At 34.1% G+C, this 13,377-nt stretch overlaps 1 protein-coding gene across 3 annotated transcripts; it reads left to right on the top strand.

Moving 5' to 3' along the window:
* The first annotated feature begins 225 nt into the window (after positions 1 to 225).
* LOC128669503 (proton channel OtopLc-like) lies at positions 226 to 11,888 on the top strand. Of its 3 annotated transcripts, none has more exons than XM_053744393.1 (14): positions 226 to 366; positions 3,159 to 3,265; positions 5,492 to 5,644; positions 5,983 to 6,147; positions 6,665 to 6,779; positions 7,101 to 7,203; positions 7,787 to 7,900; positions 8,177 to 8,637; positions 8,718 to 8,820; positions 9,442 to 9,614; positions 9,969 to 10,083; positions 10,384 to 10,538; positions 11,047 to 11,193; positions 11,696 to 11,888. In XM_053744393.1, exons 2-14 carry the CDS (start codon positions 3,159 to 3,161, stop codon positions 11,867 to 11,869), a joined length of 2,085 nt encoding a protein of 694 aa, XP_053600368.1. In that variant the 5' UTR covers positions 226 to 366; the 3' UTR covers positions 11,870 to 11,888. The 3 variants fall into 3 exon arrangements, with proteins under 3 accessions (XP_053600368.1, XP_053600370.1, XP_053600369.1); XM_053744395.1 differs by lacking the exon at positions 226 to 366 and adding an exon at positions 1,913 to 1,996; XM_053744394.2 differs by lacking the exon at positions 226 to 366 and adding an exon at positions 2,598 to 2,832.
* Positions 11,889 to 13,377: the final 1,489 nt, after the last annotated feature.

Genomic DNA, 13,377 nt, shown 5'->3' with positions numbered 1-13,377 from the left:
TCACACAAAAACCTGCTTCGCGAAATGAAACATCGCATTCCTCACTACCTTGGTTGGCATGAGTGAGCACAGATATCTCAAAAACGGTAGCCAAACATAATTATGCAAAATATAGAACCGAAATAGTATTCTTTATGAAGTTAAAGAAAAGTCATATATTTTCCATCTGTCTGGCAGTTCATATAATGTACAATCACGCCACATCCGTACAACAGTCGTGTAATTTAAATTAATATAACCATTAGCACGTGAACGCGACAGGAGGAAACTCCGAAATTCGTGAAGACGCGCGGCGAGGTTGGTGGTCTCTGGCCACAGTGGACTGTGACACCAAGGAATTTAAGTGACCAATCAAAGTGTTATAAGGTATGACAGCTTTTTGACATTTTAAAAGATATTTTTAAAATTATTCATTATTAAAGTTATTATGTTTTCAATGGAAATGAATTTAGTATCCTTAACTATTACAATATACTATAACTGCATAATATAAAAATAATACTTGTATTAATATATTTATATTAAACAAAACGAAACCGAACTCTTGACTTAAAATGTACACGTTTAAAACATTAGCTTCTCTATTGTTTCTAAAAATGCGAACGTATGTATAAAATGTTAATATTACTCGTAGTAAAATTAACTGATAGATGAAAACTAATATATATATATATTAAAAACAGCATTAAAATCGAAACCATTCTCTAAACTACACATATTTTCCTCGTGAAACAAAAAGCGATAAAAACGATTCTGTACCTGTTTCAAAAAATTTAGTTTGAAACGGCAATATAGGGATTAACGTTTCATGAAATATAATAAATACACTCTGGTAGGATAGAACCTTACCGGTTAAACTTATTACTAGTATCGTTGCCCGAAGCATAGCCGACGTACCGAGTACTTAATTAATGCCGAACCCAGGTACACGTCCAATTTACTTACACCCTTACCTTGTCACCACCTTAAGACGCTGGTTTAAGGACTATCCAGACCTGGTTTTCTAATATTATACTGGTTTTCCAGCTTTAAACTATATTTCAATATAGTAGTGTCATTATTGTCATTAATATTAATGTTTCTTTTAGTCAGCAGTTTAAAAAAAAGTTTATAAAAACAGGTTTTTATAAAACATTCAACTTTCTACCCATGCCTAATTCCAAACTACTTGACTTGAATTGATAAATTTTATATCAAAGACATAAGTTAAGTACACAAATAAGAGCACTGTTTGTTAGCACTCTTTGTCGTGATCTGTTTCAATTTGCATCTCCTGCACACAACAAACAGATAGACAAGCTATGGCTGTATAGATAGTTTATTTTATTAAATTGCGTACCATTCAAATTAGATGTTGAATAATAGCTATTGCCACGAGCTTTGCTACCTTGATGGGTTATGGAAAATATTGGAAAAAAAATTCAACCTTTGGAAAGTATTAAAATCGTCACGAAGTTCGAAGTCACGTCACATGTTTTGGTTGAATATGCGTAAAATGTATAGATAAAATATCATTTTATCAGCATAATTTGTAGATATTTAAGTTGCAGTAACTTCAATAAGCCAAAGCCACATTTGCTCAATATTTGCAAACAGCACTTTGGCGGCGTAAATCACAGAAGTTTAGTGCAGCCGACGCGGCATCAGGTGCGATACATTCACGCAAATATTTTAAGAAAATATCAACCATCCTAGTGTTGTGCTTACTTACATCGATGCTTTTAAATTGAACATAAATTTAAAAAAATACTTGAAAAATACACATTCTATTTCTATCGTGATTCCATTGTTTCTTTTTCGTTACAAGGGCAAGTAATTTAAAAGCAATGTATATTATGTAAATAGCTGCTAATTATATTGTCTATTTCAAAAGATAATTAAAATATGAGTGGTTAATAGTGTAGGTGTTAGACTTAAATTACATTGTAGCATTTGTAGCGAGAGTAGCGGCGAGGCGGCGCGGCGTGGCCGTCGCGGCCGCATCTACAGCCAAACGGTAAACACTTTGCTGTAATCTCGAGATGAGAAAACTTTCAGTTCTCTTAATTCAGAAACTTATTCAACAACCTAACAACCTTAGAGCGGACCGCCCGGCGGACGCAAGACAAACAAACTTACTCTTTAATCTCACTCTTTGTATACATTAAAAGTATTTTGTGATTGGTATTGAGATGTAAAAAATTGAGAAGTTTATGATACTATTGATATGTTATTATTACTTGATATGTTTTTTATGAGCTAACTTTGGCAGCATTATGTCCCTGAGGTATTTTAGATATTTATATTTTCTCTGTATAAGACCTTACAAATGGGCACAAAATGTTATAGTTGAGAACGTTTGATCTCTCTAATCAAAATTCCAAATACACACCTACTGCTCACGTCATAAAAGTATCGACGTAGTTGATGGTTAGCTATCGATAAGATCTTGCTTTGACGCACCGAGTGGCTCTTGTGGAATAACCCTCTTGTCATAAAAATGCAGACATTCGGTGATTATAGGATCAAGGTTAATATGTAAGTCTATGGATCAAGTTTACACACAAAAATAGTTTGAATACATTTTGTTCTGACTCACGCGCGTAAACAAAAGCCTTGTAGTTACATTCTCATTTGTTTGCGGAACGCCTTAGAAGGCTGAGGTTTACAAAGTGGAAAAGACGAAAAAAAAATGAGAAAACAGAATAAAATATAAAAACATTTACTGGAAGCAATTTGGATGTGCCGTGTCAATTCAATTACCTACGCTGTACGCCCCAGTGTTACGACGGAGATTAGGGCAATGAAAAAATATTCCAGAAATAAATCTAGCAAGCATTTAAAAATTGACAGGTAAAGAATCGAAAATGGTTTTCACATAAAGTATTTTTTTTTATATCCCTTTTGTTGTGAATTCAATATTAATAGAAATTGAGGTTTTCTATATTTTTTGTAATTCTTGAAATTGTTTGTTTCAATTTTAAAGCCATGAACATTGTAGTTTTTCATTGTGTTCAACGATAAGTAGCAAATTAAAATGATGTCATACTCATGGTATACCTACGCGGAATATTAATTGTAACGTCACTCCCAAATTCCTGCGATCTTAGACACGCGTAATGAAGAAATCAAAAGATCTCATTACAGGCATGTTGAGTAATAATGTGAAATTTGTTCAGATGAGTCCAAGCAAGCGCGGAGGAGGCTTGTCCGACGAGGGCAGCCCGAGTGTTACAGTCACTGATATGGATACAGTACACGAGGAAAACGACAATGAAAATGATAGGTATGTACCTCATATTATTACTTTTATTATAATTGAGTACCTATGTTTTATCTCAACTTACTTTGAGGCTAGCTCAATCTGTGTGATTTGTCCTAATATATTTAATTATTATTTATTTAAATGTTTATTTACTCGTACCCAATCCCAACAATATTATAAATGCAATGAAAGTAAGTATGTTTGTTTGTTACCTCTTCACGCATTATCTACTGGACCGATTGTTATGAAATTTGGTGCACGGGTAGAAATTAACCTGGAATAACACACTACATATTTTATCCCGAAATTCCCACGGGAGCAAAGCCCCGGGGCAAAGCTAGTTAATCATAATTGAAAGTACTTGTCAGTGGTATTGCTATTCGAATTTTGAAACAAACTCATTTTTAATTAAGAAATTAATAGTTAGTGTTAAGTAGTTTTTATTAATTCTGTCATATAAAATTGCTTGCGCTAAGTTTTTTCTTATAAGTAGTTAAGGGGACGAACGCTGAATAGTTCATTAAATAAAACGTAATCAATGTCATAAATACGATATGATATACGTATTTATGTATTATAACAGAAAGAATTACTTATATGAATCATAAAAAGTAGATACACACAAGTGTATAAATACACCCGTGAAAGGATCACAACAAGAATGATACAACAATGCTGTAAAATGTTATTGACGGCTTAATGCAAAATGAAAAGCCGTTCGGTAAAGCGCGGGAAATGAACGCGGCACAGCAGACGGCAGATAGTCGTCATAAACAAGCGGCAAGCAAACCCTTACCATTTAATTAAAGTTTCTTTTAAACTGTGTATTCTTTTGTGCTCTTACTCAGGCTTATCCGTTATCTGAACGCGTCATCTCGGTATATTTATCTCCGACGCTATCAGTATTAGTAACATCGGTGGGATGTAAATTGAAAGTTTAGTTTATCAATAGATTTATAGTAAATATGTGATAAAAAACTAAACATAACGAATTTGATATCCACAAACAATAAAATAGCTAACTAAATAAAAGTAATTATGTATTACCATCAAAGAGTTTTTTTACGTTAGAATTGGCATCATTTCTCTTGCGTAAAATAGGTGATACACAACTCGATATTTGAATAAAACAAGCATTACATTTAAATATCGAAACGAATAAATAATGTGTCATATTTTTAAATTCAGAATCGTTCCAAGTAGCATAACGAAGCTTAGAAAGACATTTCCGGTGAACGGATGCACATTTTGGAGATTTGGCGCTCACAGCGATGCAACCCAAATCGTTCAATGCTACTGCAGACATGTCTACATGAATATTCAACATACAGGATGGATTTTTAACCTAAACTTTTCTAAATATTCTGTATCAGCTATTATTTAAACTAAAGATAAATTGTCTAATATCTCTTCCGACATTTATATTTCATACGTAATAATAAATTATCATTAATGATAAATCTTTTACATCTTCTTTCGACTCGATTCTATTCGATCGAAGTTAGAAGCAAAAACAATACCTACTTATCAGATAATTATATTTTGTCAGAAAATGGGGCAATGCACAATAATTAGTAAAATATAACAATAAAAAAATCTTATTTAATTTTATGTTATGGAATCATTTCGATGTCGCCACGATTTTATACCTAAGTCACATAAGAAAAATTGGTAACATAGTTAATAGCTAGCTTTAAAATTCGTTTTCTTTATCCTACTGTATCTTGGATTCCACGAGGTATATCCGTATATAGCATACACATAGAGCGGATTTCGTTGCAGCTTCGAAAATATTTATGACATTTGATAGACTGCTTTGTGCCGAGCGATACTCCTCGCACCTGACGGTTCCGTTTCGTTTATTGTTGAACTGTTGTGTATACTGGATCGGCTGGTTTACCTGTTTATCGTATTTTAAATTGTATTTTTTCCAACGACATCCGTGGCGTAAATGGCTCGTAAGCGGGCGAGGGACACGACCCTCGCCCGCTATCTGGACGTCCTAGGTTAGATTCCCTACGCAGGCAAATATTTGTACTTATTTTGCATTGATCTGCGGTACTTAGTATGTTGAGCTCGTCTCACCGTTTGTCTTCACCCACCACGATATAAGCTTTGTGCTTAGTCTTAGTGGGACAAAGGGACAAAGCTCAACGGGAGTTTATCCCTTTATATTTTATTATTTTCAATTTTCTCTACTCATCTGGAATCCATTCTGATTTAATATTAATGAATCTGATGATATAGTGACGAGTCATCCTACTCGGACTTGGGGCGACTACGGGACCGCACTCGCGCGATGCTGGTGCCGCCGACAGAGAGCCTGCTGCAGCACTCGCAGCCGCCCAGCCGCCGGATGTCCGACAACGACTCCAAGCTCACCGCCAATCTTAACACCAGGTAAACCACACAGTACATCCAACACCGCACGCGCTACATGCTGTGCCGCCAACAGAGAGCCTGCTGCAGCACTCGCACTAGCAATCGCTCAGCCGTCATATGTCCCGACTCCAAACTCGCCGCCAACGTTAACATCTGGTATACTACACGGGCCGCCATGCTGTGCCGCCGATACAGATCCTTACACCAAATCACTTGTAAATAAATCGATAAAAACCTGAAAGTGGCTCCCCGATAGACTAAATATTTTAAATTAGGTTTATATATATAATTTTAATTTATTATTATCAAAATCCTATTCCTTTCTCGCCAATCTTTGATAACAATAAATTTAACAGGCGGCCATCAGCAATAATCGCAGCATTCCGTCGGCCATCACAAGCGCTAGCATTGTGCGCCGCCACCCAGCGCCGCTTCTTGTCAGAACTTGGACCACACTCGCGGACGTCTGTGGCTTCCACTATCCACGAACATCCACCGTCCGCTGCAGAGATCTTAGGCCAGTACGTATTGCTTTATCATCTTATTTTTCTTTATCGTTTTTTCCCTCAAGTGCTGTTATTTGTTTTGTAATATAAAATAAATTATTACATACAATTTGCTCTTGAAAACCAAATAGTTACTAATAATAACTAAAATTCTTAAATTGTGAGACATCAAGTATAGTTTTAGCTGTCACGTAATAGTTGTATGGTTCTGCAAATATTCATCTTCATTATTCCACATAATAATTGGTAAAACAACACAACATCTGCGATTGTCTTTATTTACAACATATTCAATTTTATCTCTTATTTTTTTATTTTCTCTGTCTTTTAAACATAAAACTAAACATCATAATGAATTAGTAAATAAAGTGAACTATTCTAAATTAAGGCCATTGCCAAAAAAAATAAAAAACAAATACAACCATCCCACATACAATACATAATTTTCCAGGTCTATCTGCATAAATACGTTTGCTGGATCTATCTATGCATCTTGTTAGATGAAAAATTACCTTAATTTAATTTCTTTCAGTGATGCGTTAAGTAAAGCGTTATCAGCACTTTACGCCAAACTTTTGGTAGTATTGGGAATAGCGTTTCCGGTCACTGAAGTCATTGCTCATGGCGTACCGGACGCATACTATCAGGTTACTTACTTCTGTGTCTATTAGTATAGGTACTTACATATCCATAGAGTGCTAATTTATTTTATGTTGTTAATAAATCAATATTGATTATTTTACACCAACATTTAAAACCACTTTTATGACGTATTGGCTATACGCCGATTAGTCGCACGTCCAAATTGTGCACATCAAATAATTTTCGCACTGATTCGGCCATGAATTTAGAAGCCGTAGATATAGTACATAAGTATTTTTCTGGAATAATTTTGTCTATTAGTAAATTTTTCTCTTAATTTCTTTTACATCCTGTCAGCTTGAGTAATGTCTGCTTATTTGTTTCAGGGTTTCTATTTATATTTATACTTAGTATCAGTAATCTTCGTAATATTTCAATATGGTAATATAATGCGACAAAAGGCTGTCAACCTTATTATACACAGCTACGGTAAGATCATCTTTTAATTGGTTAATTTCAACTTTATTATAAACAGAGAAAAGCAATACATGCGCAGCAGTAATTAGTTGACATTTGCTTAACAAAATGCGACATTAAAATCACATCTAGTTTGCATAATTGCGTCGACGAAGAATATTGCCTTCTTTAGTTTCATTTCACTAACGTTTTCTGCCATCCTCATAAGTGTTCGTACTGGAAAATTAATCTCGGAATATGTAAATGATCCTTTTATCTAATGTCTTTTAATTAATAGGATAATTAGAACAAGTCAATTCAGATGCATTTTCTAAATGTCGCCATAAACGTCGTTGTGATGTCACTATTTTGGAATCAAAATACATTGGTAATATTATTTTCTAATTATTAATAATACTTACCAATTAAATTGATATTAAATTATTGTCTTTGTGTTCGTAATAACTTATGCATTGTAATACAAACTTTATCCTACATCCAAATATATCTACAAAATTTTAGCTCATTCAATCGGTTGAGAATATCTGCAGTTTACTTATAAAATAGTATTATTGACAACACATCGGAGGTAATATTTTTATGCAAATAATTTTAGAAGGCGACGATAAAGATGAAAAAACAAAAGAGGTCAAGACAGAAGTTGAAAAACCTAAGCAAAAAGAAGTCATATCCCGCTATGGAAGTTTCTATTTAAGACTTGGTGCTATTGGTGAGTATGTTAGAAACTACCCAGATTACTCAATAACTTAGATAGGTACTACTAAGTATATATGAAGCTGTAACAACAATAAATGTACATTTTATTTCCACCGTCACCACCATATTCATAACGAGAAAGTTATTCTCGGCATATTCTGTTTGCCAATTTAGATGAAATTTGGAATAAGTATCGTTAATGAACTTCAAGTAACTACAAGCGGAGCTACAAGTAACAACTAGCTAAATATAATATTTACATCATAAAAATATATTAATCGTTTTACAGCTTTTGGAATCGGGTCAATGGTATACAGTGGATTAGAATTCGGTGAATACTTTGAAATGACAGACCACTGTCGGTCAGTGCTAGCAGCCATAACTCCAGCCCTTCGTATGGCGCTGACACTCGCTCAAATGCAATTCATATTCCTCACCAGTAAAGATATAGAATCAGGAGCTTACAAGATGATACAGAGATTCGGATTCATGCACATGATTGCCACAAACTTGTGCGAATGGTTGTATGTACTAGTGGAAGAAACTAAACATGAAATACATCATCTAGAACATTCCATGGCATCTCATGCTAACATTACAGCGGGACTTAACAATATTACAACCGAAATTTATTGTCGAAGAGGAAACATTATGGGAACATTACTACGCAACGCGTCTCCTTTTCTCTTCCCATGTACAATCGAGTATTCGTTGATCTGCGCAGTCATTTTGTACGAAATGTGGAAGGAGGTATTTATTATTCAGGATCACGATAATCTCTCTTAAATATTCACGAAATTCTAAACTTGAATTCAAATTATCAATTTCAGGTGAAGTGCACCCCTGAGGACTTTGAGAAGAAGTTTAATTACCAGGTTAAAACTAAATCACGCAATAACTCTGTGACTCCAGAGAAGATTTTGCAGCAATTTGGTAAGAAAAGAATAAAATAAACTTACAACTTTACTTACAAACAATCTTTTTACGAAAATAGTGTCCTATTTTGAGCAGTATCGTAATAAGCACATAATCCACGCAGATTAAAAACTCGATCAAGGGCAGTTTCTGCTCATAGGCGATGGACTTGCGACCTGTTACTGTGTATTTGAGAATCTATTCCACTAATAAGCCCGATATCTAAACGTAGCCTTCTAATTTTGCGATTTGTGGCACGTAGAGACTTGATGACATATATCTATCAATTTTATAGTAGATAAAATAAGTTTCAATATAAATTTTCGATTTTCTTTATGTAAAGTATACATATATATATATATATATATATATATATATATATATATATATATATATATATATATATATGAATGCATGAAATATGCGTGATTTATACTTATACTAGCGGCCCGTCCCGGCTTCGCTCGCGTAAAAAACATAATAAATTATACCCCTTAACCTTTATCAAGAATCACTGTGTGAACACCGCAAGAAAATCCGAGCACTAGTTTTTAAGGTTACCGCGAACAGACAGACGCGATAGTGGATTTTGTTTTATAATATATATAAGTATATTTAATTTCTTTCGTTAAATTTCAGCTGGCATGCTGGGCGTGAGTTCCCCCCACGGCAGCCGCACCGCGCTGCACCACTTCTCTGTGGACTGCTCTCACGCCCACCGCGGCCTCTTCGCCGGCATCCTGATCATCGTCCTCACTATCATATCTTTGATCATGTTCTTCGTGCTCGCTAATAACCCAAACACCATTAATGTGAGTTTTTCTACATTGGTTTTTGAAAATTGAGTATTTTTTTCGAACAAAAAGTTATTTTGTCAAATAGCAAATACTTTTTTATTTAATCTGTAGGTGACGCGCCCTCAAATACTTTTTTTATTTAATCTGTATGTGACGCGGCCATTATCTCCCTTTTACTTTTCCACCTGTCTCGGTCTGTAGCAAAGTCTGTATTATTCGAATAAATAAACTTCACCAATTTAAGAACTCCATATATAATGCAATTTTTATCTTCGAATACAAATTTATTTAAGTATACATATACGAGTAGATAGATCATTGTTTTAAGCTTGCCTGCAATGTCGATACATTTTGTACAATTTGTTACAGAATGCTATATTTGAAGTAAATGTCTGCGAGCTAATTCTGTATTCGCTGACCCTACTAGCGTCAGCAATAGCGGTGAAACAAATGAGAGTTCTACCGTACAAAAGAAAATCTCAAGGTAAATTTTCATTTTGTGAGTTAAAACATATTTCATGGTTTCTTTTTTCTTTTAAACACGATTTTTAAATATTTGATAAAGTTACGTTACCAAAAGTTGATAGAGTTTGTTCGTTCAGATGCAACACAAATAAATGTAAGTATTTCAAATCAAACCCTGTAAATATCCAAATCTTTATAAATAAAATATAAAAAATATATAATAATAATATAATAAATAAAGAATCTTTATTTCAATAACTTACATGCGAAATTTTTACAATAAAGTATTAAAAGGTATTAAATTATACAAAACTTTCAGCCGTCCTTGGGTTAGACACATCACTGCTAATTTTGGCGCAGTCGGGTATGTTTATCTACTGCATGTTCAGCATGATAGGCTCCCACCACACCCTCAACACGGGCCAGAGCGAGAGTCTCACCGGATTCTTCTCGGAATTCCTATCACTTATTCAGGTGAGTTATAAAAAGATATAAAACTACTGCTACAAAAAATATATATATTTAAAAAATTACTGCTTATCCCAAAAAAAATATTAAGATTAAGTATATTAATTTTAAGTATGGTATACTTAAAGTGTATCTTATATATTCAATAAATTCTTTTAGGCTTTCCCAACAAGAAAAGAAGTGTGCGACTTCTTAAAAAAGTATTTATTATTTTAATATAACTTCGGTATTTAAAAGACATCTAAAATTTGTTTCGAAATTGTATAATATACATATTTGGATTCACTTTACTTTGCTGATTCCGAATATTTGTAGAATTTATTTTCTGAAAAAAAATCTCAGGTGCGCCTTTGCTACTGACTGTTGGGGGGCAATTGTATAATAGAGGTAGTCTTTACACAAACATACACTTATATGATCCTACTCGTAATATGTGTGCATCAAAATCGATAACGGCCCAGTGATGTTGTAATTAATTCTTATAGCATCATAAAATGAAATAATGAATTTTCAGACAATATTACAATCATTATTTATAATCGACGCGTGGTGGCGGCGCAGCAGCACGTCCGAGCAGCGGCGAGAGAAGCCGGGCCGGCAGCTAGTCACGTTCCTACTGGTCGCCAACATGGCCATGTGGGCGATTAACACTTTAGAAAAGGTACGTTTATTTACTCGTAGCAATGGATTTACTATAGTAAACCGTGAGATAAATGTGTGTTTTCGATAATATTTTCCGAACGGTAATTATTCAAATAAGATATACCTATAGTACCTAAGTAATTAACAGAAGTTTAATATCAAACTGTATGGCCAACCGTTTTAGTGAATCCATTCTATCTAATTTATTGAATCATTCTAACGGGTTTTAAACTGCTAAATTATAATCTACTTATAAAATAGTTCGATTCGAAGCCCAAAGATATATTAAACACAAATTACGACCTCGCATGGAATCGGAAACGGATCAACGCAGTATTATATGCCACAGTTACATACGCGTCCGTCCATTGCCACAAAGAACTACAATGCAGTGACGTATATACATAACTAATTCTTTTCGCGTTACGGTTTTGAATTACGGCGAAAAACATAGTTAAAAAAAGCAATCAATGTAAAAACAGCATATAATAAAGTTTAATGTTAATATAATATTTTCTCAGAATCGAGCTGAGTTCCGACCAGACCACCTCGCGTTCTACGGGCCATGGGCGTGGACTATCATCACGCACGTCTCCATGCCGCTGGCCATCTTCTACCGGTTCCACTCCACCATCTGCCTCTTCGAAATCTGGAAGAACTGCTTCAAAAACAAACCGATTTACCTAAACGTTTAAAGAATAGAACATTTTTGGAAGAATATCTTTGTATTTTTTTCTCTCCCCCAACTCAACTGATACAAAGTCATAATTTCTGTGATAAGTCGACTGTTATGTGGAGTACATTAGAATATATATTTTCTAACACAAATATGCAGCAGAATAACTTATCCTACTGCATATTAGAAAACATATATTCTAATAGTAGTATAATGCGAATGAGTTTCGTTTAATTGTGAGGAAAATCGGACAAACGATATTTTTCCCTACCGATCTATTTTGAATCTACTATTATATTACATAAGTAATATATTTTTTCAAAGATTATAAAACCCTGTTACAATAAGCAAAACCTAATAAAAAAAAATCTTATTTGCAAATATAGGTAGCAAGATTCTTTACAGTATTTAAATATCGTTGGCAGAAATTACATTAAAATTGGGTAAATATCGAACAGTATTGAATTTGTCACGCTTATCTCATTGAACGACGAAAGTACAGAAGGAAAACCCAATGAATCGTATATATTTATCTGTCTCATCATCACTGGAGCCTGCACTGATGATGATAAAGATGTCCGAACATAGACCTCCTACATCTTGACTTCGTAACTGCTTACCTCTAGCCGCCTTATCCAGTTATCACCGACATACTTCCTAATATTGTGTACGCTGGAGTGCTGGACAACCTATTATAGTTCAAAGAAACCGTTCTTAAGTATAGTTCTATAATTAATTTCGTTCGTTTGATTGAACGTGCTATTTATTCCTTAGAACGAACTAAAAAGTATTTCTGTGTACGATGAAAACCACAAGACTTTAAAAATCCCACAATTCCCGTGAAAACTAAGTTGCGGGATACAACAAGTTATATATTTGAATATAATAATGACATGAAAAAAATTAAGTGTAAAAAACATTTCAACTAAATGAGATGATAGAGAAAATGGTACACATAATAATATTATAGACATGTGACAAGCGAGTTCTGTGGTATATTTATTGTACCTTATCGGCGACGCGTCGAGCGCGATCGTGACGGGGAAATTAACGCCAGCCCTTTGTCCCGAACAATGCGGCGCGACAATACTACACTAATTACAATGTATTACCTAAACAATCGTGTAAGTGTATAGTAACTCCTAGCATCGTATTACCACACTAATGTTTACAGGCTATCCAGATATATATGGTGGAGACCTATTAAAGTTCCACAAAGACCAGGCCGATTGTGAAATATATATTTTGCATTTTGTCTTATGAAAACAGCATAATATCAAAGGAATTATCACGATACATTTTTATGTGAAAAGACTCAAATTAAAACACAAAAGATCAAGAAAATCGTGAGAGCTACTTCGTAGAGACCAGCTGTAGTTAACTAACAACTTTATAGTTATACGAATATAAAAGCGAAAAACACTCACTGAAACATCACACAAATCTGGAAAACCTAGCTGAAAGATGAACGGATACCTTTTGAGATGAATACACCAAACATACTCCATGTTTGGTGTATTCATCTCT

This window comes from Plodia interpunctella, chromosome 4 (genome assembly GCF_027563975.2).
Source record: "Plodia interpunctella isolate USDA-ARS_2022_Savannah chromosome 4, ilPloInte3.2, whole genome shotgun sequence".
Classification (NCBI taxonomy): Eukaryota; Metazoa; Arthropoda; class Insecta; order Lepidoptera; family Pyralidae; genus Plodia; species Plodia interpunctella.
The sequence above is the reverse complement of the archived record's forward strand: the minus strand, read 5'-3'. Positions and strand labels throughout refer to the sequence as shown.

Coding starts and splice junctions, on each gene's coding strand:
- LOC128669503 (XM_053744393.1), top strand. CDS start 3,159: ATGAGTCCAAGCAAGCGCGGAGGAGGCTTGTCCGACGAGGGCAGCCCG. Junction 7,901..8,176: donor TTTAAGACTTGGTGCTATTG/GTGAGTATGTTA, acceptor ATCGTTTTACAG/CTTTTGGAATCGGGTCAATG. Junction 8,821..9,441: donor GAAGATTTTGCAGCAATTTG/GTAAGAAAAGAA, acceptor GTTAAATTTCAG/CTGGCATGCTGGGCGTGAGT.